Genomic DNA, 27,023 nt, shown 5'->3' on the forward strand with positions numbered 1-27,023 from the left:
TCACTATTAAAATTAATGTACTAAAATATTTGAACTATGAACTAGATGTTCACAATATCCTTGAGTCTTTTTAATACATCTGATCCCGTCCAGTTAACTTACTAAAATATAAAAAGCTGCCTTTCGTATTTTTTACAAATGCCTTTTGTTTTTCTTTTTACTGTGTCTTTTGTAACATTATCTTCCTTGGTGAAGACTGAAGCAAAGTATTTATTTATGGCCACAACCATGCTTTCTACCTCAATGTAAACTCCCTTTCTGCTCCCTAATTGGTTCACCTCCAACGTTCTGCACAGCACTCCCCAACCCCAGAACTGTGAACATTCAATATACCACCTGACTCTCAGTTGTATCATCCATCTGCTGTCATTCACACTATTTATCTGCTACATCTCTCTTTCTTTTGGCTATTCTCTTCTAGCTTTGTTTTCCCACCTTGTGGGAATGTACCTCAACTTCACTTGAACCATCTTCAGTTTAAAGGCAGCCTATTGTTCCATGGCAGTTATCCCTGCCAGACTTTTGAATCTAATTTATCTGGGTCAGATCTGTTCTTGGCACTTCTCCAATTAATTATTCAAACTCTTGATTGTTCCTCACCCTTTCAGTAGTCATCATAAACCTTCTGATTTAATAATCATTGGACAACAAAGGTTCTCTAACTGTCACTTCATTTCTTTCCCAGTCGCCAGGTCGAGTAGTGACTCCCATTCTTGAACTGGAAACATGCTGCTATGGAAAATTTTCTTGAATGCTCTGTAGGAATTCTTTTCCCACTCTGCCCTTTACACTGTTACTAGCATTGTCTATAATCTGCATTTTCACTACAGGTACTTTATTGAGTTTTGCACCTTTTAATTTCTGTGTAAATTTATTCCTCTATCTCATTATTCAGTGGCCAGTAGAATACATCCATATGTTTAAGGGCATCGCTTTATTTTTTAATTCTAATCAGTCTCTCCTACTGTTGAGGATAAATATAGTATTCTTCAGGCCATTATCTATCTTCAGCATTGGAATTTCCCCTTTACTTTCGTTGTCCTGCACTGCTTCTCCTCTAAGTGCAGCTCTCAAGTTTTTCACCACATCCACCACCTTCGACATTCACTCTCTCCACCACAGTTAGAGTCAAAGAGGCCTATAGCATGGAAACCAGCCCTTTGACCCACCTTGTCCATGCTCCCCAGTTTTCACACTTTGACTATTTGCCTGCGTTTGGTCCATATCCCTCCATGCTTATCCCATCAATGTACCTGTCGAATGTTTCTTAAATGACAAAATTTTACTTGCTTTCACTACCACATCTGTCAGCCTCACAACCCTCTATGTGAAAAAAAATTGCCCCCTGAACCCTTTTGTAACTCTTCCCTCTCACCTTAAACCGGTGCTCTCTAGTTCTGGGCTCCTCTAGAATGGGGAAAAGCTGTTGGCTATCTATCTTATCTACGCTTCATAATTTTAAAGACCTCTATAAAGTCACCCCTCAGTCTCCTATGTTCCATGAAAAGAAGTCTCCGCCTTGCCAACCTCAATGGGTATCGGGACAAACTGTCTGCTGGTTGGAGTCATGCCTGACATGTAGGATGATGGTCATAGTTATTGGAAGTCAGTCATCTCAGCTCCAGGCCATCTCTGTAGGAGTCCCTTAAAGTAATCTCCTCGGCTGCTTAATCAATGACCTTCCCTCCATTAAAAAGTCAGAAGTGAGGATGTCCGCTGATGATTGCACAATGTTCAACACCATTCACGATTCTTTGCATACTCAATCAGTCCATGTTAAAACACAACAAAATCTGGACAATATCCAGGTTTGACAAGTAGGAGGCTGGAAGAACACAGTAAGCCAGGCAGCGTCATGACTTCTGCACCTTCTGATGCTGCCTGGCTTGCTGTGTTCTTCCAGCCTCCTGCTTGTCTACTTTGGAATCCAGCATCTGCAGGCTTTTTTGTTAATATTCAGGCTTGGGCTGACAATTGGCAATATATTTTGTCCAGGCTCCACAAATGCCAGGCTATGACCATCACAAATAAGAGACAATCTAATAACTGCCCCATATCAATATCCTGGGGGTCATCATTGACTAGAACCTCAACTTGACTCACCACATGAACATGGTAGCTATAAGAGCAGGTCATAAGTTAGGAATACTGTGGTGGGTAACTCTCCTCCGAACACCTCAAAGCCTGTCCACCATCTACAAGGCATAGTCAGGAGTGTGATGGAATATTCCCCATTTGCCTGGGTGAATGTAGCCCCAACAACAATCAAGAAGCTCAACAGCATCCAGGACAAATCAGCCCGCTTGATTGGCACAGCATCCACAAGCATCCATTCCCTCCACACCAACGTTCAGTAGCAGAAGTGTCCACAATGTACCAGATCCACTGCTGAAATTCATCAAAGATCCTCAGGCAGCACCTTCCAAACCCATAACCACCATAACTAGATGGACACGGACAGCAGATATATGGAAACACCATCGTCTTCAAGTTTCTCTCCAAGTCACTCACCATCCTGACTTGAAAATATATTGCCATTCCTTCACTGTCGCTGGGTCAAAATCCTAGAATTCCCTCCCTATTGTGAGTCAACCCACAACAGATGAACTGCAGTTCAAGAAGACAGCTTCTTGAAAGGCAACTAGTTATGGGCAATAAATGCTAGCCAGCTAGCAATGCCCGCAACCCACAAAAAAATGAATTTTTAAAAAAATGCTCCTTATTACTCAAACCTTCAAGTCCATGTAGCATCCTAGTAAATATTTTGTTGCAGCAGTGTGTACCACCTACAAGATGCACCATCACAACTTACCAAGGCTCCATCAGCAGCACCTTTTAAAAAACCATAACAAGGACAAGAGCAGCCGATGCAGTAATGCTGTCCCCCTGCCAGTTCGCCTGCAAGCCAGTCACCATTCTGCCCTTCTGACTCGCAAACATATCGCTGTTCCTCCAGTGCCATTAGGTCAAAATCCTGTAACTCCCTCCTTAATAGCACTTTGAGTATTTCTTTAACCGAGGAATGCAGAGATTTAATAAGTCAGCTCATCACCACTTTGAGGGCAAATTAGGATCGGCCAGAGACACCACATTGCAGAACAGATTAAAAATAAAGGGATAAGGATCAAAGCAGTTCCAATCCATAATAAATATGATCTGGGCTAGTTATTTAATAACAAAGTCATGTCTGTGACCTGCTCTTGTTCCAGTAACATCTTACTTTATACTGTGTTTGCCTCTTGCTTTCAGATGAAAGTGGACAGTAATGACCTCCTGCCTCGATACTTCAATGCAGCACATAAATGGCCAGGGATGATCCATGAGCCTCTGGACCAGGGCAACTGTGCAGCCTCCTGGGCCTTTTCTACAGCAGGTAGCAGCTGCACTCTGAGGGCATGGGGCATATTAAGGCATCACAATGATGGGCATGGGGCATATCAGAGTATGGGGCATATTAAGGCATCACAATGATGGGCATGGGGCATATCAGAGTATGGGGCATATTAAGGCATCACAATGATGGGCATGGGGCATATCAGAGTATGGGGCATATTAAGGCATCACAATGATGGGCATGGGGCATATCAGAATATGGGTGTATTGAGGCATCAAACTGAGGAACGTAAGGCATATTGGGGCATATTAGAGTGTTACAGTGAAGGGGCATGAGGTATATTGGGATATTGCTCTGAGGGGTGTGGGTGTATCGGATGTTCCTCTGATCTTCTGGACTTCCCAAGATCTTACTGTTCATAATCTATTCTTGTGTTTATCCCACTCACTTGCTTTTTCCTTCTAGCTAACCAATCTTCTATCCATGCTAATAGTTACCCCATACACCATGAATTTTAGTTTCCACAGTATCATTTTATATGAAACCTTATCAAATGTTTCTGGAAACCAAACTACAGACACATTCAAAGGTTCCCTTTCAGGCACACTATATGTTATTCCTCAAGTAACTCTAATACATTGGTCAAATATGACTTCCCTTTCGGAAAATTAAATCCATTCTACCTGATGTACCTTGAATTTATCCAAGTAGTCTGCTTTATAATAGTCATAGAGTCTCAGAGATGTACAGCATGGAACAGACCCAACTCATCCATGCCAACCAGATATCCTAAATAAATGTAATCCCATTTGCCAGCACTTGGTCCAAACCCTCTACACCCTTCCTATTCATATACCCATCCAGATGCCTTTTGAATGTTGTAATTGTACAAGGGTCCACCAGTTCCTCTGGCAGCTCATTCTATTCATGTACCTCCCTCTGTGTGAAAAGATTGCCCCTTAGGTCCCTTTTAAATCTTTTCCCTTCCACCCTCTAATTCAGGACTCCCCCACCCAGGGAAAAAACCTTGTCTATTTATGCTATCCATGCCCCTTATGATTTATAAACTTCTATAAGGTCACCCCTCAGCCCCCAGCCCCAGTCTATTCAGCCTCTCCCTTTAGCTCAAATCCTCCAACCCTGGCAACATCCATGTAAATATTTTCTGAACCCTTTCAAGTTTCACAACATCATTCCAATAGGAAGGAGACCCGAATTGCATATAATATTCCAAAAGTGCCCTAACCAATGTCCTGTACAGCTGCAACATGACCTCCCAACTCCTATACTCAGTGCTCTGACCAATAAAGGAAAACATACCAAATGCCTTCTTCACTATCCTATCTACCTCCGACTCCACTTTCAAGATAGTATGAACCTGCATTCCAAGGTCTCTTTGTTCAGCAACACTCCCCAGTTAACTTACAGTTAAGCGTATAAGTCCTGCTAAGAATTGCCTTTCCAAAATATAGCAGCTTCTAACAATTTCCCTGTCAGGTGTTAAACTAACTGGCCTGTATTAATCTGCCTACTTGACTCTCTCTAGTTTTAAGTAAACCTACCACCAACCCCCACACTATTATTTTAAGTCCTAAGATTAGAAATTATTTTCATGACTTTGTTCTAAGTCTCACTTGGGACTAGATTTGTTTTTTTTTAATAGCAGCATGTTAATACTTTACAGGATTTACCAATAATAGTAAATTATACTTAAAGAAAGAAAATAGCATTCAACAGCCACTAATTGTTACTATTTAAATTATTAAAGCAGGTATAATAATTCACATGTTAAAACTTTCTAGTTTATGATGAAATGGAAAATACTCATCAACCAGTCAATTCCTCACTCCCCTGATGAAATGCTTTGCATTTTCCACTAACTAAAAAGCAGTTGATCAGAAAGAAACCTAGATGTGACATGATCCAGTGAATCCCAATTTCTGCTTCAGCTCCACTCTCCCAATCTGAGTAGGGAATATCAGGGAGTGTCACAGTGCAGGGTCTGGGGGATAACGGTGAGTGTCACAGTGCCCAGTGTAGGGGGATATCAGTGAGTGTCACAGTGCAGGGTGTGGGGGATAACGGTGAGTGTCACAGTGCCCAGTGTAGGGGGATATCAGTGAGTGTCACAGTGCGGGGTGTGGGGGATATCAGGGAGTGTCACAGTGCAGGGTGTGGGGGATAACGGTGAGTGTCACAGTGCCCAGTGTAGGGGGATATCAGTGAGTGTCACAGTGCGGGGTGTGGGGGATATCAGGGAGTGTCACAGTGCAGGGTGTGGGGGATATCAGGGAGTGTCACAGTACGGGGTGTGGGGGATATCAGTGAGTGTCACAGTGCAGGGTGTGGGGGATATCAGGGAGTGTCACAGTACGGGGTGTGGGGGATATCAGTGAGTGTCACAGTGCGGGGTGTGGGGGATATCAGGGAGTGTCACAGTACGGGGTGTGGGGGATATCAGTGAGTGTCACAGTGCAGGGTGTGGGGGATATCAGTGAGTGTCACAGTGCGGGGTGTGGGGGATATCAGTGAGTGTCACAGTGTGGGGTATATCAGTGAGTATCACAGTGTGGGGTGTGGGGGATATCAGTGAGTGTCACAGTGTGGGGTGTGGGGGATATCAGTGAGTGTCACAGTGCGGGGTGTGGGGGATATCAGTGAGTGTCACAGTGCGGGGTGTGGGGGATATCAGTGAGTGTCACAGTGCGGGGTGTGGGGGATATCAGTGAGTGTCTCAGTGCGGGGAGTGGGGGATATCAGGGAGTGTCACAGTGCCCAGTGTAGGGGGATATCAGTTTGTCTCACAGTGCAGGGTGTAGGGGATATCAGTGAGTGTCACAGTGCGGGGTGAGGGGGATATCCGTGCGTTTCACAGTACGGGGCATGGGGGATATCAGGGAGTGTCACAGTGCAGGGTGAGGGGGATATTCGTGAGTTTCACAGTGCGGGTGTGGGGGATATCAGTGAGTGTCACAGTGCGGGGTGTTGGGAGATATCAGTGAGTGTCACAGTGCGGGGTGTGGGGGATATCAGTGAGTGTCACAGTGCAGGGTGTGGGGGATATCAGTGAGTGTCACAGTGCGGGGTGTGGTGGATATCAGTGAGTGTCACAGTGCGGGGTGTGGTGGATATCAGTGAGTGTCACAGTGCGGGGTGTGGGGGATATCAGTGAGTGTCACAGTGCGGGGTGTGGGGGATATCAGTGAGTGTCACAGTGCAGGGTGTTGGGAGATATCAGGGAGTGTCACAGTGCGGGGTATGGGGGATATCAGTGAGTGTCACAGTGTGGGGTGTGGGGGATATCAGTGAGTGTCACAGTGCGGGGAGTGGGGGACATTAGTGAGTGTCACAGTGCGGGGTGTGGGGGATATCAGAGAGTGTCACAGTGCGTGGTATGGGGGATATCAGTGAGTGTCACAGTGCGGGGTGTGGGGGATAACAGTGAGTGTCACAGTGCGGGGTATGGGGGATATCAGAGAGTGTCACAGTGCGGGGTATGGAGGATAGCAGTGAGTGTCACAGTGTGGGCTGTGGGGGATATCAGTGAGTGTCTCAGTGCGGGGTGTGGGGGATATCAGTGAGTGTCACAGTGCAGGGTGTGGGGGATATCAGTGAGTGTCACAGTTCGGGGTGTGGGGGATATCAGTGAGTGTCACAGTGCAGGGGTGTGGGGGATATCAGTGAGTGTCACAGTTCGGGGTGTGGGGGATATCAGTGAGTGTCACAGTGCACGGTGTGGGGGATATCAGTGAGTGTCACAGTGCGGGTGTGGCGGATATCAGTGAGTGTCACAGTGTGGGGAGTGGGGGATATCAGTGAGTGTCACAGTGCGGGGTGAGGGGGATATCCGTGAGTTTCACAGTGCAGGGTGTGGGGGATATCAGTGAGTGTCACAGTGCGGGGTGAGGGGGATATCCGTGAGTTTCACAGTACGGGGCAAGGGGGATATCAGTGAGTGTCACAGTGCGGGGTGTGGGGGATAGCAGGGAGTGTCACAGTGCGGGGTGTGGGGGATATCAGTGAGTGTCACAGTGCGGGGTGTGGGGTATATCAGTGAGTGTCTCAGTGCGGGGAATGGGGGATATCAGTGAGTGTCACAGTGCGGGGAATGGGGGATATCAGGGAGTGTCACAGTGCAGGGTGTGGGAGGATATCAGTGAGTGTCACAGTGCGGGGTGTGGGGGATATCAGTGAGTGTCACAGTGCGGGGTGTGGGGGATATCAGTGAGTGTCACAGTGCGGGGTGTGGGGGATATCAGTGAGTGTCACATTGCGGGGTGTGGGGGATATCAGTGAGTGTCTCAGTGCGGGGAATGGGGGATATCAGGGAGTGTCACAGTGCAGGGTGTGGGAGGATATCAGGGAGTGTCACAGTGCGGGGTGTGGGGGATATCAGTGAGTGTCTCAGTGCGGGGAATGGGGGATATCAGTGAGTGTCACAGTGCGGGGTGTGGGGGATATCAGGGAGTGTCACAGTGCGGGGTGTGGGGGATATCAGTGAGTGTCGCAGTGCGGGGTGTGGGGGATATCAGTGAGTGTCACAGTGCGGGGTGTGGGGGATATCAGGGAGTGTCACAGTGCGGGGTGTGGGGGATATCAGTGAGTGTCACAGTGTGGGGTCTGGAGGATATCAGTGAGTGTCACAGTGCGGGGTGTGGGGGATATCAGGGAGTGTCACAGTGCGGGGTGTGGGGGATATCAGGGAGTGTCACAGTGCGGGGTGTGGGGGATATCAGTGAGTGTCACAGTGCGGGGTGTGGGGGATATCAGTGAGTGTCACAGTGCGGGGTGTGGGGGATATCAGTGAGTGTCACAGTGCGGGGTATGGAGGATATCAGTGAGTGTCACAGTGCGGGGTATGGAAGATATCAGTGAGTGTCACAGTGCGGGCTGTGATGACATTTGAGTGGAAAATATTGTGTGGGCTTTGAGGGATTTTAGAGAGTGTCACAGTGCCGATTATAGGGGATAACAGTGACACTGTGTGCAAGGAATCAGTAATGTCTCACTGAAGAATAATATTTGATGAGCTTATTTGATGTTTGTTCCTTGACCCATAGCCGTGGCATCTGACAGAATCTCCATCCAATCAATGGGTCACATGACAGCAGCATTATCTCCGCAGAATCTGATTTCATGCAACACCCGCAATCAGAAAGGTTGTCATGGCGGGCGGGTCGATGGTGCTTGGTGGTACCTAAGACGGCGTGGGTATGTGCCCGAGATATTTGTCTGTCCAAGATAAAGTGGTATCATATTTGTAGATTATAAACTGACTTTAAGCAGTTCCACAGCCTACATGTCAAGTACTTTTAAGGTGGAAGATTTGCATTGCAGCAGATATGCAGGTAGTGAAGGACACAACAGAAGCCAATGTTTGCGCACTTATAATTTGAAATAACTGACTATATGCACCTCCAAAACAAACCAGCTTCTGTTTATTCCTTTGTATAATCTTTCATACTCAAAATAAGCTCCAAACTAGCTGTTTTAAAATTTTGACACTAGTATGTAATGAATTTATTAGCAGTTGTCAGAATGTCATGTCCACAAGAACATTTGCTTCTGTTTGTCATCTCTGTTTCATTTTCCAAAGCTACTGTCTCTATTTGTAATTTTATTTCTGTGGGGACTGTCAGTGTGACAGCTCCTTTTACAGCACTAGATCACTTCTTCATGAGACTCATTTCCAGAGTCATTCCGCATTGTTTTCTTACTCTATTTTTTCATACCAATCTGCAAATCAATGGACCTTGCTTCATCGTTGTCATGCCAGTAGCTTTTCCTATGCATCACAATTCCTCCATTTGAGAGTTCCTGCTGGAGCATATCACTTGACTATCTAACCATTGGATAGTTACCTGAAACAATATTTGAAGATAGAATTAGTAGTGACAAATATAGGTTTATTAGGGAGGGCCAGCATGGATTTATTAAGGGAAAGTCATATCTAACTAACTTGCTGGAGTTCTTTGATTAGGTAACAGAGAGTAGATGAGGGCAAAGCTGGTGTTTGTGAACTTTAAAAAGGCATTTGTTCCAAATTTGGGAGAGTAAGAAGAGCCCCAGCATGGATGCACTTTAGCTGAATGGTGGAAACAGCTTAATGGTTTACAGATATTTTCCAGATAGAAGGTATGTGATGGAGTTTGCCACAGTTAGTATTGGACACTTGCTTTTCCTGATATAAATGATCTAGACATTGGCATACAGGGGACAGTTTTAAGGTTTATAGATGATGCAAAGTCGATGTAGAAAAGCAAATGGATCATAACAGTGGGTCAACGGGCCAGACAGGTGGCAGATGAAGTTCATTGTGGAGAAATGTGAGCTGGTGCATTTTTGGAAGGAAGAAGATGGAGAGAACATCGAAAAATAAAAGGCACGAGTTTAAAGGTATGCAGCAGTCAAAATTACCTGGCTGTATATGTGCATAAATTACATGAGGCAGTAGGAAAAGCAGAGAGATTACTTAAAGTATGCAGTACCCTAGGTTTTATTAACAGGGCCATAGTGTGCATGAGCAAGGAGGTTATGATTTACTTGTATAATACACTAGGGAGGCCTCAGCTGAAACATTGTATAGTCCCGGACACCACATTATAGGAAGGATGGAAACACAATCGAGAGAATGCAGAAGAGGTTTCTGAGAATGGTTCCAGACCTTGTTGGTCCAACCCTGAAAATTATCCAGATCTTGTTGCATTTGAATATGGACTGCTCGAATATGTGAGGAATTGCAAATGGTGCTGAGCATCGTGCAATCATTGGTGAAAATCCCCATTTCTGATCTTATGATGGAGGGAAGGTTTTTGATGAAGCAGCTGAAGATGGTTGGGCCTAGGACACTACTTCAATAAAACTCAGTCCCCATGACAAACTCCATTCCCTCTCATAAACGCCAACCCTCTCGCTGGCCATTCTTCCAAGCAGACTGTAAACCAAGGGTCCTGAGACCCTGAGATCAACTTCCAATGCCCCACACACCCCGCATCAAGACAAGGTCCTTCAATCTGTCTGTCTTTTTATCTGACTCTACTCATCTACTACTGAAACCTCTTTTGATGTTTTTGTTCCCTCCAGACTCCACTATTTCATTGCCTTCCTGGCCAACCTCCCATCTTCCAGTAGCCAAAAACCAGTAACCTGTACAGGCTCCCAGATAATGCATGCCTCCATTTTAATCCTGGATTTTTAAATTGCTTCATAACCTCACTCCTTTCTCTCTACAATCTCCTCTAGTATCACAGTCATCTCAGAGATCAGCACTTTGCTTATTTTGGCCTCTTTGGATCCTCTTCTCATTCTGTCATTTCAGCTCTGCCTTCAGCTAGTTGGGACCTCCATTTTCTTCCTAGAGCTTCCTGGTCTCTCCCTTCTCCCACTAGACTCTTCCTTTAAAGCCCCTCTTCCACCTTTGCTCAATCTTTTACATATTTCCTTTATTGGCTCACAAGTTATCCATCAAGCACTTTGAGATTATGCTACATTAAAAGCCACAACAAATTAAAGTTTTCTTTCCTAAGCAAAGGAAAGAACTTGCATTTGTATAGCGCCTTTCACAATCTGGAGATGCTCTAAAAGCTTCTTGGTCAATTAATGACATTTACAATGCTGTTGCAGAAGCAAGTAAAGTCAGAAAGTGTGGTTCTGGAAAAGCACAGCAGGCCAGGCAGCATCTGAGGAGCAGAGAATCGATCTTTTGGGTGTCCCATTCCTGATGAAGGGATTATGCCTGAAATGTTGATTTTCCTGCTCCTCGGATCCTGCCTGGCCTGCTGTGCTTTTCCAGCCCCACACGGTAGGCGGCACGGTGGCACAGTGGTTAGCACTGCTGCCTCACAGCGCCTGAGACCCGGGTTCAATTCCCGCCTCAGGCGACTGACTGTGTGGAGTTTGCACGTTCTCCCCGTGTCTGCGTGGGTTTCCTCCGGGTGCTCCGGTTTCCTCCCACAGTCCAAAGATGTGCAGGCCAGGTGAATTGGCCATGCTAAATTGCCCATAGTGTTAGGTAAGGGGTAAATCTAGATGTAGGGGTATGGGTGGGTTACGCTTCGGCGGGGCGGTGTGGACTTGTTGGGCCGAAGGGCCTGTTTCCACACTGTAAGTAATCTAATCTAATCTAATCTAATCTAATCACACTTTCCAATTCTGATCTCCAGCATCTGCAGTCCTCACTTTCTCCCAGGAACAAGAAAATCCAATTTGCACATAGCAAGGTCTGATACGGCACAGTGACATAATGATTGCATAATTTTGTGATGTTGGCTGAGGGATAAATACTGTCCAACATGCTGAAGAGAAAATCCTCTTCTATACCATGGAGCCTTTTGATTCTGAGAGAGGCCTATGGGGCCTCAGTTTAATGTTTCATCCAAACCAGAGTACCTCTCACCAGGCACCCCGCCCTCAGTACACTTGAACTGTCAGCCTTTGATCATATACTCGAGTTTCTGTGGGATTAAAGCTCTGCCTTTCTGCCTCTGAAAATACGACCACTGAGACATGGCTGGACTTCATAGAGGAACAAGTAGGCTTCTTGCAAATCATAAATCCTTGATTGGACAATCACTGAGTTGTTACAGTGCAGAAGGAAGCTAAGCAGCTAATACTGTCTGCCTCACTTCTATTATCTAGTGCCAATCCTTCTGCCTTACCCCAAATCCCTGAATATCATTTCTATCCAATAATCATCCAATGCCCCTTCTGAATGGCTCAACTGCATTGCAAACCTTAACTACTTGCTGTGTGACAAAGTTTGTTTTTCTCGCATCATCCTTGCATCATTTGCATTTTAAATCTATCCCCTCTTGTTCTTTTCTCTTTCATGAGAAAGAACAGATTCTCCCTACCTAGTCTATCCAGCCGGCTTGTGATTTCTGAAAACTTCTAACAAAGTTCGCCTCAGTCTTTTCTCCAAGGAGAACAATCCCAACATTTTCAATCTACTCCAATCAATGAACTTTCTCATTCCCGGGAGCATTCTTATAAACTGCTCCGGAACTCACTCCAATGTGTTCACATCTTTCCTATAATGTGGTGCCCATAACAATACACAATACTCTAGGTCTAACAAGTGTCTTGTTCAAGTTCAACATTACCTCCTTGCTCTTGTACTCCATGCTCCTATAAATAAAGCTGAGAATACTGCATGTTTTATTAACTGCTCTCTCCACTTGTCCAGTCACCTTCAATATCAATGCACATACACACTGAAGTTCCTCTGCTCCTGCATCCCACTTAGAATTGTGCCAACAATTTAATATTGTCTTTCAGTGTTCTTCTGACCAAAGTGACCTGTTTGAATCTCATCTGCTCCCTATCAGCCCACTCCATCAACGTGTCAATGTCTTTTTTTGGAGTTCCACACTGTCCTCCTACAGATTACAATTTGTGTCATCTGCAAACTTGGAAGTTTTTCCTGCACACCAAGATCTAAGTCATTAATGCTTTTAAGGAAAACAAGAGTGCCAGTACTGACCCCTGGGGAACTCCATTACAAACCTCACTCTCGCTTGAAAAATATCCATTTTCCTGTTACTCTTTGTTTCCTATCACACAGGCAATTTTGTATTCATGCTGTCTTTGATCAGCTACACCTCCTTTAACCACTTTCTTACTGTTTATATGCCTCTCAAAGTCGCTAGAATTTTTTTTTTCATCTTTGGTTCCTCTTTGCCTTTCTTCTTTACATTTTCACCTCTTAACCCCCCCCCCCCCCCCCCCCCACAAACTCTCAGCATTCCTGTTATATGTTGTGCCCACATCTATCAAGTACGTTTTTCTTTCCAATGTTATGTTCTACCTCCTTTGCCATCCAGGAAACTCTAGATTTCTTGATTCCTACCTTTTTCCATTTGAGGGAATATGCCCTGACTCTACCTGCATCATCAGCTCTTTTAAGGTTCATTTACTGTTTATCCTGCCAAATCCTTATTCCAGTCAGCTCTGCTCAGCTCTGCACTTACTCCATTAAAGTCCACTTCCTGAGAAGGTGGGATGGAAATTGTGTGTTCAATGGTTTTGGAATACTGTGTTCAATTCTGGCCTCCCTATTATAGGAAAGGTGTTGTGAAACTTGAAAGGGTTCAGAAAAGATTTACAAGCATGTTGCCAGGGTTGGAGGATTTGAGCTATAGGGAGAGGCTGAATATACTGGGGCAGTTTTTTAGATTAGATTAGATTAGATTAGATTACTTACAGTGTGGAAACAGGCCCTAGGGCCCAACAAGTCCACACCGCCCCGCCGAAGCGCAACCCACCCATACCCCTACATCTACCCCTTACCTAACACTATGGGCAATTTAGTATGGCCAATTCACCTGATCTGCACATCTTTGGACTGTGGGAGGAAACCGGAGCACCCGGAGGAAACCCACGCAGACACAGGGAGAATGTGCAAACTCCACACAGAGAGTCGCCTGAGGCGGGAATTGAACCCGGGTCTCTGGCGCTGTGAGGCAGCAGTGCTAACCACTGTGCCACCGTGCCGCCCTTGATTTCCCATGATTTTATAAATATCTATAAATGTCAGAGACTGAGGCTTATAGATATTTATAAAATCATGGAGGAGCATGGATAGGGTGAATAATCTTTTCCCAGTGTTGGGGATTCCAAAACCAGAGGGCATAGGTTGAAGATGAGAGGGGAAATATTTAAAAGGGACCTAACAGGCAACGTTTTCATGTCGAGTGTGGTGCATGTATGAAATGAGTTGCCAGAGGAGGTGATGGAGGCTGGTACAATTATAACATTTAAAAGGCATCTGGATGGGTACATGACTAGGAAGGGTTCAGAGAGATGTGGGAAAAATGCTAGCAAATGGGACTGGATTAATTTAAGATATCTGGTAGATGTGGCCCAAAGTAGGCGCAAAGGGTCTGCTTCTGTGCTGTACATGTCTACGACTCTATGGAGTAATTGAGAGACATCATTTGAAAATTGAACAACTCCTACGGCTCAGTTTAAACTAAACTTTTAAGATCAGAACTTCTAAATTTGGAATCATTAACTCTTGCTGTGACCTTCTTACCCAGTCACTGGTTAGGTTTGGATAATTGATTGATATTCCTTGTTTGAAGCTCTGTCATTCACCGCTGTCTGTTTTGTTCCTACAGGGTGGTATCAGATGCCTGCTACCCATTCTCCAGCTCTGAGACGCAGCAGCTTAGCAGCCAGTGTATGATGTTCACTCGCTCAGCTGGCCGTGGCAAGAGGCAGGCAACAATGCCTTGTCCCAATCCCTACAGCCACACAAACCAGATCTACCAATCCACTCCACCTTACCGCCTCTCTAACAACGTGAGTACTCTGAAGTTGTCAGGCCAGCCTTCTCTCCTCTTCAGGCTCTCAGCACTCACTGTCAGTGTAGCTACAGGAGGAAAGTGCTATCAATATGAGCCAGTTCATATCCTCACTGAATATCATCATTCACCCACACTCTGACCTAGCAATTTTTACAATTCACTTCACCTTGTTATTCCTTTAAAGATTGAAACAACATTCTCGTGCTTTGTCTCACTCGAGTCAACTTCATCCCACTGCCAGGAAAGTCTCATTTTCAGATGTGTCCCTGTGCAGCACAGGGTGACCGGCTCCCCTCCTGAGTGGGCCAGCATCCCTGTTGTTTACCAGCATCTGGGAGCAGCCCTGTAGTGAGGTTTGGGTTTGTACAAATGATTATTATGTCAGCAAGACATCAGTGAAGGCTTTTGGTTTTATTCTAATGTAATTAAATATTTATTCAACAGGTTAAGGAAATAATGAAAGAAATAATGGAGAATGGGCCAGTGCAAGGTAGGAGATACTGAGCTCAACCTCACATGGTTTATCAACTCAGGAGAAGCAGAGATCTTTTAATACAGTGCAACAAAAATATAACAGACACTCACTGTCACCCAGATATACCCCGCAGACCTTGCTGTAATGCTGGGATATACGCCACAGCCCTTACTGTAATGCTGAGATATACACCGCAGACCTTGCTGTAATGCTGAGATATACACCGCAGACCTTGCTGTAATGCTGGGATATATCCTGCAGCCCTTTCTGTAATGCTGGGATATATCCTGAAGCTGTTGCAGTAATTAGATTAGATTATATTACATTACAGTGTGGAAACAGGCCCAACAAGTCCACACCACCCCGCCGAAGCGCAACCCACCCATACCCCTACATTTACCTCTTACCTAATACTACGGGCAATTTAGCATGGCCAATTCACCTGACCTGCACATTTTTGGATTGTGGGAGGAAACCGGAGCACCCGGAGGAAACCCACACAGACACGGGGAGAATGTGCAAACTCCACACTCCTGAGGCGGGAATTCAACCCGGGTCTCTGGCTCTGGGTCTGTGCCACCGTGCCGCCCACAAATGTTGGGATATACCCCGCAGCCCTTGCTGTAATGCTGGGATATACCCCGCAGCGCTTGCTGTAATGCTGGGATATACCCCGCAGACCTTGCTGTAATGCTGGGATATACCCCGCAGACCTTGCTGTAATGCTGGGAAATATCCTGAAGCTGTTGCAATAATGTTGGGATTTACCCCACAGCCCTTGCTGTAATGTTGGGATATACCCGCAGCCCTTGCTGTAATGCTGGGATATACACCGTAGCCCTTGCTGTAATGCTGGGATATAGCCCACAGCCCTTGCTGTAATGCTGAGATATAGCCCACAGCCCTTGCTGTAATGCTGGGATATACCCCGCAGACCTTGCTGTAATGCTGGGATATACACCGCAGCCCTTGCTGTAATGCTGGGATATACACCGCAGCCCTTGCTGTAATGCTGGGATATACACCGCAGCCCTTGCTGTAATGCTGGGATATACCCCACAGCACTTGCTGTAATGATGAGATATACTTCACAACCCTTTCTGTAATGATGAGATATACCCCACAGACCTTGCTGTAATGCTGGGATATACCCCGCAGCCCTTGCAGTAATGCTGGGATATACCCCACAACCTTTGCTGTGCTGCTGTCTCTGGCGTAACTCGCACCACAAATTTGTGTGATTATATCCCACTACTCCTACTTCCATATTATCTGCGCTTTTGTTGATAGAGTTCTTGCATGTCGGGTCAGAACATTTTGGATTCGAGTCCCTGGAATGATTGAGATGGTCAACTGGCAGTCCTAATGCAGTACTGTAGGAGCAGCACTGCTGTCACAAGATATTACAGCCATACTGTAAATGAGCCTCAGCATGGATCTAATAGAGTACTTCCATTGGTGGACTAGCTATGGAATTCCATGGAATCCCTACAGTTTAGAAACAAGCCATTCAGCCCAACAACTCCATACCTCTGACTCTCTGAACAGCATCCCACCCAGACTCACCCCACTACCCTATCCCTGTAACCCTATATTTCCCATGGCTAATCTAGCTAAGGGCAATTTAGCCTGGCCAGTCCACCTAACCTACACATCTTTGGAATGTGGGAGGGAACTGGAGCACCCAGAGGAAACCTACACAGACAGTCACCTGAGACTGAAATTGTACCCAGTCCCTGGCACTCTGAGGCAACAGTGCTAACCACTGAGCCACTGTGCTGCCCTGGGGTCAGGGTTAGACTAATGCTTGACAGTCTGAGAATTTTTGCTACTGATGAACTCTATAGGCAAATGCTCACTCACCTGATTTCATCATTCTTAAGCCTTGACCTTGGATGAATTGATGCAGTTGCTGCTTGAACCCTGCGCTGACTACTTGCCCCTCTGTATGTCAGATGAGCTTGGTGGAGCATTGACTTCTTAATTAATCTACATTTGAAACTAATTAGCATCTCCTGGACTTCCTGCCATTAATAATGTGAATTTAAATCGAATAACCTTTGACCTCAAAGTCATTAGGTTAGGCGGGGCTAGAACCACAGTATGTCATACCAATGTGGTGGAAGGTATAATTGATTGTGAAGTGCTCTTAACAACTTCAGGGTTTTGGGAAATCTTCATAGTCATTAGGAAGTTTCTTTTCTTGGTTTATACATGTTGTTTTGGGAGGAGTTAAAGAACAGCTTTTATTACTGTTGTGTGAAGTCACTGATAGCAGCCATGATTTTTGAGAAAGGTGCCTCCAGAGAATGTCCTGGAATGGGCATTGATGGATGCACCCAAGTATGGATCAGCCTTTTTTTGTGCTTAACTGACAGTGGGTGGTAATACTACAGTTGGAATGTGGTGAGATTATGCAAGAACACTGGTTTGTTTCCTGTGGGGTTCCAGTGAGGCTGTGATGAGGAAGTTGTGATGAGTTTAGAGAATGAATACTTACTCCTCCTTTGTGTGCTCCTACAGCATTGATGGAAGTACATGAAGACTTCTTTGTGTACAAGAACGGAGTTTACAGACACACACCAACAATGGCTGAAAAACCGGAGACATTCCACCGACACGGGACACACTCAGTTAAAATCACAGGGTAAGGAATGATTGGTATGGGGTCCTGGTCCAAATAAAATGAAATCCAAGAAGAATTATTGGCAGTTCATGGAGATTCAAAACAACATTCTCATAATTGACACAATTATCTCACTGTCTTGTACTCAAAGACAATCTGGTTCACATATAAAATAGAGAAATATTTCAACAGTTGACTGCAAGACCAAGAGCTTAAAATGCAATAACTAAACCTCAAATAGGAACACTTTGCTTGATATTAGTGCATCCAGGAAATCATTGCACTCTTTGTCTTTTTGTTGATCAGTGCCTTTCACTCATGTTCAGAGTTCTCCATGTTCAGAGTTCTCCATGTTCAGAGTTCCCCATGTTCCTCAACAGGAATTTTTTGTTGTTTCACATTCTTGATGGGAACCAAGGGAGGAAAGGTCTAGTCAAGCCTTCGAAGTCCAAGCACAAAATAGGCCAGAGCACAACATGGATTAAAAAGACTACTGAAAACAAAAAAGTGCTGAATATTACTGCGGGCCAGGCAGCATCCATGGAGCGAAAGCAATGATGAAGAGTCATCTAGACTCAAAACATTAGCTTACTTTCTGTCAATGGAAGCTGCCTGACCCACTGTGATCACCAGGATGTTTGGTTTTCAGTACAGATTCCAGCATGCGTAGTAATTTGCACCTACATGGATTAGAAAGAAGCTGCTGATGTCACGATGGGGGACAAGTCAGATAAATGTGGGTGTTCCAGCTCTGTATATGATACGTAGAAAGGTCAAGCCAGATTGGGTGACTAAATAAAGTCAAGAGTGTCAATAATTTCCAGAATGAGTTGGGTTCATGTAAGTGGGAAAAGGATTGAGAGATGGGTTGGTGGTTTTCATTTGCTGTTGGAGATGAACTGAAGTTGACCACGTGTTTGTCCTTTTTGTTTCTTACAAGATGAGTTAGCCCAGCAGCATCCAATGCTGAACAACTTTGAAGGCAGAAAGGGGGTTGAAACATTTTGCATACTGGCTCCAGTGGATCCTCACTAACCGTAACCAGCTATGATGTGCTCACCAGTCCACCTTTTGTGTTTTTAGATAGAGAACAAGTTGTTTGCGATGACTCAGAACAATTTATGCCAAGGAATCAGGACAACAGCTAAAAGGGTTAAAAGGGAGACAAGTAAAAAGGTCCAGAGGTATTCTAGACAAAGAGCATGGAGACATCTAAAAATGAGCAAAACTCACCAATAAATAAAAAATCAAGAATGTAATGATTCTCCATACACACTAATATCAAGCCAAATGTTCCTAGCCGAGTATTAGTTGTTGCATTTTAATCTCCTGGTCTGTGCAGTCAACTGTTTTAAAGTACTTTGTACTTTTTGCATATGAACAGGATTGCCTTTGACTGATATAATGCATGAGTGAGACCAGGAACACTGAGCTGTTTTGTCTACGTGAGAGTGATAACATTATTCCATTCCACAAAAATGATATATAGCAGCATCCCCAGTCACAGCAGTGTGTGGAAAGATTATGGTGGCACACACACGCACGCACACACGATACTCAGTGTGGATCTGAATGCAGATAGATGGACAAGGAGATAATCTCCTCTCTGCACATTTCAAAGCTCTGCAGTAAAAGCTGATTTTTCTGGGGTGTCTGCTGCTGATACCTCATTATACCATCAATAACCTTCCATAGCACAAAACTAGCATGTATGGACTGAGCTGCTAGAGAACGTGGTAGAGATGGATAATTACAACACTTAAAATGCATCTGAATGAGTATATGAATAGGGAGGGTTTATATGGATAAGGAACAAATGCTGACAAGTGGGACTAGATTAAATTAGGATTTGTGGTCAGCAAGGTTGAATTGGACTGAAGGGTTAGTTTTCCATGCTGTGTAACTCCATAAACTGTAGCCATCACCATTAGGAATTTCAAACATTCTAGTCACTGACTGAGAACCATGTCACCATATAGCACAGGAGGAGGTCACTTAGGCCATTGTTCTTGTGTTGCCCCTCTGACAGAACTACTCACTTAGGTCCACTCACTTCTGCTTTCTCCATAGTTCTGAAGCTTTTTGATTTTTAAGTGTTGCTAAAATTTACTTTTCAACATTCCTATTGAATCTGCTTCCACTGTCACTTCAGATAGGGAGCCCAAGATCAACTAGCTCAGCCTGGAGAAACTAGAGATCCCCGTGTCAGTGTAATCACTGGCACTGACCGAGACCCCCCTGTCAGTGTAATCACTGGCACTGACCGAGACCCCCCTGTCAGTGGAATCACAGGCACTGACCAAGACCCCTCTGTCAGTGTAATCACAGGCACTGACCAAGACCCCCCATCAGTGTAATCACAGGCACTGATCGAGACCCCCCTGTCAGTGTAATCACAGGCACTGACCAAGACCCCCCGTCAGTGTAATCACAGGCACTGATCGAGACTCCCCATGTCAGTATAATCACAGGCACTGACCACGATCCCCATGTCAGTGTAATCACTGGCACTGACCACGATCCCTATGTCAGTATAATCACAGGCACTGACCACGATCCCCATGTCAGTGTAATCACTGGCACTGACCACGATCCCCATGTCAGTGTAATCACAGGCGCTGACCATGATCCCCATGTCAGTGTAATCACAGGCGCTGACCACGATCCCCATGTCAGTGTAATCACAGGCGCTGACCACGATCCCCATGTCAGTGTAATCACAGGCGCTGACCACGATCCCCATGTCGGTGTAATCACAGGCACTGACCACGATCCCCATGTCAGTATAATCACAGGCACTGACCACGATCCCCATGTCAGTGTAATCACTGGCACTGACCACGATCCCTATGTCACTGTAATCACAGGCACTGACCACGATGCCCATGTCAGTGTAATCACAGGCACTGACCAAGACCCCCCGTCAGTGTAATCACAGGCGCTGACCACGATCCCCATGTCAGTGTAATCACAGGCACTGACCACGATCCCCATGTCAGTGTAATCACAGGCACTGATCATGATCCCTATGTCACTGTAATCACAGGCACTGACCACGATCCCCATGTCAGTGTAATCACAGGCACTGACCACGATCCCTATGTCAGTGTAATCACAGGCGCTGACCACGATCCCCATGTCAGTGTAATCACAGGCACTGACCACGATCCCCATGTCAGTGTAATCACAGGCACTGACCACGATCCCTATGTCAGTGTAATCACAGGCACTGATCACGATCTCCATGTCAGTGTAATCACTGGCACTGACCACGATCCCCATGTCAGTGTATAATCACTGGCACTGACCACGATCCCCATGTCAGTGTAATCACAGGCACTGACCACGATCCCTATGTCACTGTAATCACAGGCACTGATCACGATCTCCATGTCAGTGTAATCACTGGCACTGACCACGATCCCCAAGTCAGTGTAATCACTGGCACTGATCACGATCTCCATGTCAGTGTAATCACTGGCACTGACCACGATCCCCATGTCAGTGTAATCACAGGCGCTGACCACGATCCCCATGTCAGTGTAATCACTGGTACTGACTGACGTCCACATGTCAGTGTAATCACTGGCACTGACCACGATCCCCATGCCAGTGTAATCACTGGCACTGACCAGGAACCCTATGTCAGTGTAATCACTGGCACTGACCACAATCCACATGTCACTGTAATCATTGCCACTGACCAGGAACCCCATGACACTGTTAGCACTGCCACGAAGACCCATGCTTTGCTCTGTTGCATTAATTGTGAAATCTGCTGTGATAAAATTTGTTCTGTTTCAGAGTCCTGCACAATAAAAGATTCCTTATCTGGGGCTTAATGCCGAGGTGTTTTGAAAGGGAAGTGAGCAGAATTGAATATCTGTTCTTTCTGTTGATATGGAATTTGATAAACATACGGAGGGTGGTCTTTGCAATCTGAGGAAAGATTCCGGTGAAATAAGTGACTTGCAGCTTAGCTGTTTCCTCCAGCCTTGTACCAGGTGAAGTCCCTGTGCAGAAATCTGCAGGAAATACTGGCTTCTGCCTGTTTTGTGTTGGATCTCAGGATGGAGTCTGCACAGTGACCTCCAGCTGGGGGTTAACCCCTTCCAGCTGTTGTTGGCGGAAAGTGTGCTTAATGAATGGAGGAAGGATGGATTCATCTTTTCCTTTCACTCATCAAGAAGCTAGAACTGAAACTGATAAAAAAAACACTGGGGCCGGAGCTTATATGGTTCAGTGCAACCTTTTACTATCTCAAAGTATTTGCCTTTCAATATGAGAAGGAAGCTCATCAATCTTTAATGAGCAGAATGAGTGAGGATTTATTTGTCTAAATTTCCATTTTCCTGATCCCCAAATCTCAAGGAGAACTTGCTGCCATCTACACCAGGATAAGAGTGTTAACTGAGATTGAATGAACAGAACTAAATCACAATCTCGGTCATCAGGTTTTAACTCAGGACTGAGCTGGACATGTGACCATAGAACATAAAAAAGTACAGCACAGAACAGGCCCTTTGGCCCACGATGTTGTGCCGAGACTTAATCCTAATGTAAAATATAGTAACAACCTACGCACCCCTCAACTCACTGTTATCCATGTGCATGTCCAGCAGTCACTTAAATATCCCCAATGACTCTGCTTCCACCACCACCACTGGTAACTCATTCCATGCATTCACAACTCTCTGTGTAAAAAACCTACCTCTGACATCTCCTTTATACTTTCCTCCTAATATCTTCAAACTATGACTTCTCAGGTTCCTGAAGAAGGGCTCATGCCCGAAACGTCGATTCTCCTGCTCCTTGGATGCTGCCTGACCTGCTGTGCTTTTATCAACTTTTATACTCAATGCCCTGACTGATGAAGGTACATTTGCTATATGCCTTCCTTACCACCTTCTCTACTTCTGTTGTCCACTCCAAAGCCTATATAGACAACATCCACTGCCCTGCCTTCAACAATCATCTTCATTACTTCCTCTTCAAAAAACTCAAAAATCTTTGTAAGACAAGGCCTCCCCAGCACAAAGCCCAGCTATCCCTACTAGATCCATTCTTCTCCAAATGTCAGTAAATCCTGTCTCCAAGAATCCTTTCCAATAATTTCCCTACCACTGATGTAAGACTCACCAGCCAATAATTCCCTAGACTTTCTTAAATAAAGGAACAACATTGGCTATTCTGCAGGGTTCTGAGACTTCACCTGTGGCTAAAAAGGATACAAAAATCTCCATCAAAGCCCCAGCAATCTACTCTCATGATCCTTCAGTATCCTGGGATAGATCCCATCAGGCTCTGTTGACTTAATATTTTCCAAGACATCCACACTACCTCCATATCAATATGTCCCAGAATATTAACAAGCTATTCCTGACTCTTAACATCATCCATATCTTTCTCCTCAGTGAATACCGACACAAATATATAAATACTGATATAAATTCCTCACCACTTCCTCTGACTCCACGCATAAAATCCCTTCTTTGTCATTGAGCGGATCTATCTTTTCCCTAGACACGCTCTTGCTCTTTCCTGGACCTCTCCATTTCCATCTCCGGCGACCGACTCTACCCAGACATCTATTTCAAAATCACCGACTCCTACAGCTACCTGGACTACAGCTCTTCCCACCCCTTTGTGTAAAAATGCGATCCCTTACCCCCATTTCCTCCACCTCTACATATCTCCCAGGAGGAGCAATTCCATTTCCGAGATGGCCTCCTATTTCAAGGACCACAATTTCCTCTCCCTCATGATCAACAATTCCCCCTCCAACACATCTCCTCCACTTCCCGCACCTGCGCCCTTGAGACCCAACCCTCCAACCACAACAAGGATAGAACACCCCTTGGTCCTCACCTTCTACCCCACCAATCGGGGTGGCATGGTGGCTCAGTAGTTAGCACTGCAGCCTCACAGCGCCAGGGACCCAGGTTCGATTCCAACCTCTGTCGACTGACTGACTGCACATTCTCCCTGTGTCAGTGTGGGGTGCTGTGGTTTCCTCCCGCAGTCCAAAGATGTGCAGGTTGGGTGAATTGGCCATGCTAAGTGCCCAACAAGTCCACACCGACCCGCCGAAGCGCAATCCATCCAGACCCATTCTCCTACATTTACCCCTTCACCTAACACTACGGGCAATTTAGCATGGCCAATTCACCTAACCTGCACATTTTTGGACTGTGGGAGGAAACCAGAGCACCCGGAGGAAACCCACGCAGACACAGGAAGAATGTGCAAACTCTACACACAGAGTCGTCTGAGGCGGGAATTGAACCCGGGTCTCTGGCGCTGTGAGGCAGCAGTGCTAACCATTGTGCCACCGTGCCACCCATGGTGTGGGCTTGTTGGGCCAAAGGGCCTGTTTCCACACTGAAGGGCATCTAATAATTCTAATCAATCTCCAGATATAATGTATTATCCTCCACCATTTCTACCACCTACAATCAGCCCCACCGTCAGAGATATATTTCCCTCCCCACCCCTATTTGCAGAGACCATTCCCTCTGTGACTCACTCACTAGGTCCACACGGCCCATCAACCAACCCTGTATTCCCAGCACCTTTCCTTGCTGCCAGAAGAGGTGTAAAACCTGCGCCCACATCTGTCCAAGGCCCCGGAGGATCCTTCCACATCCAGCAGAGATTTTCCTGCCCATCCAAACACCTCATCTACTGTGTCTGTTTCTCTTGATGTGGTTTCCTCTACATTGGGGAGACAGGACGCCAACTCGCAGAATGTTTCAGGGAACATTTCTGGGAGAAATGCACCAAACAACCCCACTGCCGTATGGCCAACCACTTCGACTCCCTCACCAATTCCATCAAGGACATGCAAGTCCTGGGCATCCTCCACCACCAAATCCTAGCCACCCAACGACTGGAGGAAGAATGCCTCATCATCTGCCTTGGGACCCTCCCGCAACCTCATCCCAGATCCAATCCTCCAATTTGGCACCACCCTCTTGAATTGTCCTAGCTGTCCATTTTCCTTCCCACCTATCCGCTCCATCATCCCCTCCAAAGTATCACTATCACCCCCCAACCTATCGCCCTCTCAGTTACCTTATCTCCACCCACACGCCCCCCTCCCCACCTCCCCAACCCTCCTATTTATCTCTCAGCCCCCTTCCTCACACCGCACATTCCTGATGAAGGACTTATGCCCAAAACATCGACTCTGCTGCTCCTCGGATGCTGCCTGACCTGCTGCGCTTTTCGTGCACCACACTTTTTGTCTCTGATCGCCAGCATCTGCAGTCCTCACTTTCTCCTAATATATATATATATATAAAACACCTTGGTATTCTTCTTACTCCTTGTTGCCAAGGACATTTCATGGCCTCTTTAAGTCCTCCTAATTTCTTGTCTAAGTTCGTAACAGCAAGCTCAGCCCAGCTCAGTGAGTGACCATTGTTAACGTGTGAGGGTCCAGACAGTGAAAAGAGGATCTTGCAGTCTCCCTGTCAGCAGGAATAGGTTTGACAAGTATTTCAGCCTTGGATAGTATCACTTCTGGTTCTGAGCCAACCTATTCTGAATGCAGCCCATACTTGAACACACAAATTAGGTTTCCAGTGCTGAGGGAGTGCCATGCTGCCTGTTGTGCCATCTGTGAAATAAAACTGTCAATGTCCACACTCAGGTTGACAGGGCTACAGTACACAGTTTTGAAGAAGAGCAAAGGCTAGAGTCCACGCCAATTACTTATCCCTTAGACAACATCATGGAAACTGATGATCTCACCATGAACACATCAATGTTTGTACTCTGTTAACTGTACAGCTGTGAGGTATCTCTTTGCCATGATAGACACTACCTAAATAAAAGTCTTGCTTTCTCTCAAAGAGGCTTGACACCCCTAATTCCCACCTGATACCAACTTCACTGCTTCAGTTTCTTTCAGTGGCTAAGGAAAGCTGTATGGCTTTGCCACCATCTTCATTAATGTGAGGACTCAATGGGCTGAATGGCCTGCTTCCACACTTTGTAGGGATTCTATGGTTCTATGAATGTTTGTTGATTGAATCTCTCTGAGGCGTGTAGACTCCCATTGGTGTTTGAACAACTGACTGAGTAAATTCTGCCTGGGAGGAAGAGAAGACTCTCAAATCAATGTTGACCTTTCCTCCATGGATTACACAGGGTGGCTGTAGAGCTCTGCTGTTGGAGTGTGAAATTCTATTCTAATTGGAAGACTGTTTGTTTGTGTTTCTTGTTGTAGGTGGGGTGAAGAGCAAGTACACGATGGACAGGTTCGCCAATACTGGGTATGTGGAAATCACAACCATGCACACAACACAATGTTGTTTTTTATCCCAATTAGAATGTAAGAGTATGTTAGGACATTAGTACAGGATTAGATACAGAGTAAAGCATCCTCTACACAATCCCCATCAAACACCTCCAGGATAGGTACAATACAGGGTTAGATACAGAGTAAAGCTACCTTTACTCTTTGAAATTGAAAATAAATGAAATAAAGCTACCTTGACACCGTCTCCATCAAACACCTGGGACAAGGAAAGCGTAGGGTTAAATACAAAGGCAAGTTTGTTTTACTCTTTTAAACTGAAACTAAATGTCCCTCAGTACCATCCTTAAGAATCACTCCTAGGAGGAACAACATGGGGTTAGATACAGAGTAAAGTACCTCTCTACTGTTTATAACTGAAAGTCAAACATCCTCAACACTGTCCAGGACGGGGTAACACATAGTTAAGAGTAACATTTTCTCTAATCTTTTAAAGAGGTAATAAAGCTTCCTCCACTTGTCTAAACTTAAAGTAAAGCTCTCTCACATTGTCCCCATCAAAGACCCCAGGAATAGAATAAAGTAGAATATTCTTTATTATCCTGTGTATTCAAGTACGGGAATACAGTGAAAAGTTTTCAATGTTGCCCCTCATGACACAATCTAAGTACAAATACCAAGGTACAAATCTTAGATGCAAGAGTGGAATAAAAATGAAATGAAGTTGCATTAATGTACAGTGAATCATAGTATAAATAAAACATAGTTAAAAGGATAAACATTATAGTCAATAAAACAAATTACAGATAAGCAAGAAATTGCAGTATCTCAGCACAGATGTTTCCACACATGCTCTGACCAGGCTCGCAGGTTGCTGATCGCCCACAACAGACCCCACTCCAAGAACCGCCCCTTCTCCACTCCAGGCCTCCAGCCATCTCCACTCCAGGTGCCAGCCTACCACACCCCGCTTCAGGCCTCCAGCCTGCCCCACACTGCTCCAGGCCTCCAGCCTGCCC

The 27,023-nt window shown here is 45.5% G+C and overlaps 1 protein-coding gene across 2 annotated transcripts in view; it reads left to right on the top strand.

The window, feature by feature from the left end:
* tinagl1 (tubulointerstitial nephritis antigen-like 1) overlaps positions 1-27,023 on the top strand; it is a 101,892-nt gene that overhangs the window by 65,926 nt on the left and 8,943 nt on the right. For both annotated transcript variants that reach the window (XM_072548637.1, XM_072548638.1), the window contains exons 6-11: positions 3,250-3,373; positions 8,395-8,545; positions 14,452-14,635; positions 15,085-15,130; positions 17,639-17,762; positions 25,975-26,020. In XM_072548637.1, the coding sequence (XP_072404738.1) occupies positions 3,250-3,373; positions 8,395-8,545; positions 14,452-14,635; positions 15,085-15,130; positions 17,639-17,762; positions 25,975-26,020 (675 nt within the window). The remainder of the gene's footprint in view (positions 1-3,249; positions 3,374-8,394; positions 8,546-14,451; positions 14,636-15,084; positions 15,131-17,638; positions 17,763-25,974; positions 26,021-27,023) is intronic.

This window comes from Chiloscyllium punctatum, chromosome 27, assembly GCF_047496795.1.
Source record: "Chiloscyllium punctatum isolate Juve2018m chromosome 27, sChiPun1.3, whole genome shotgun sequence".
In the NCBI taxonomy this organism is placed as follows: domain Eukaryota; kingdom Metazoa; phylum Chordata; class Chondrichthyes; order Orectolobiformes; family Hemiscylliidae; genus Chiloscyllium; species Chiloscyllium punctatum.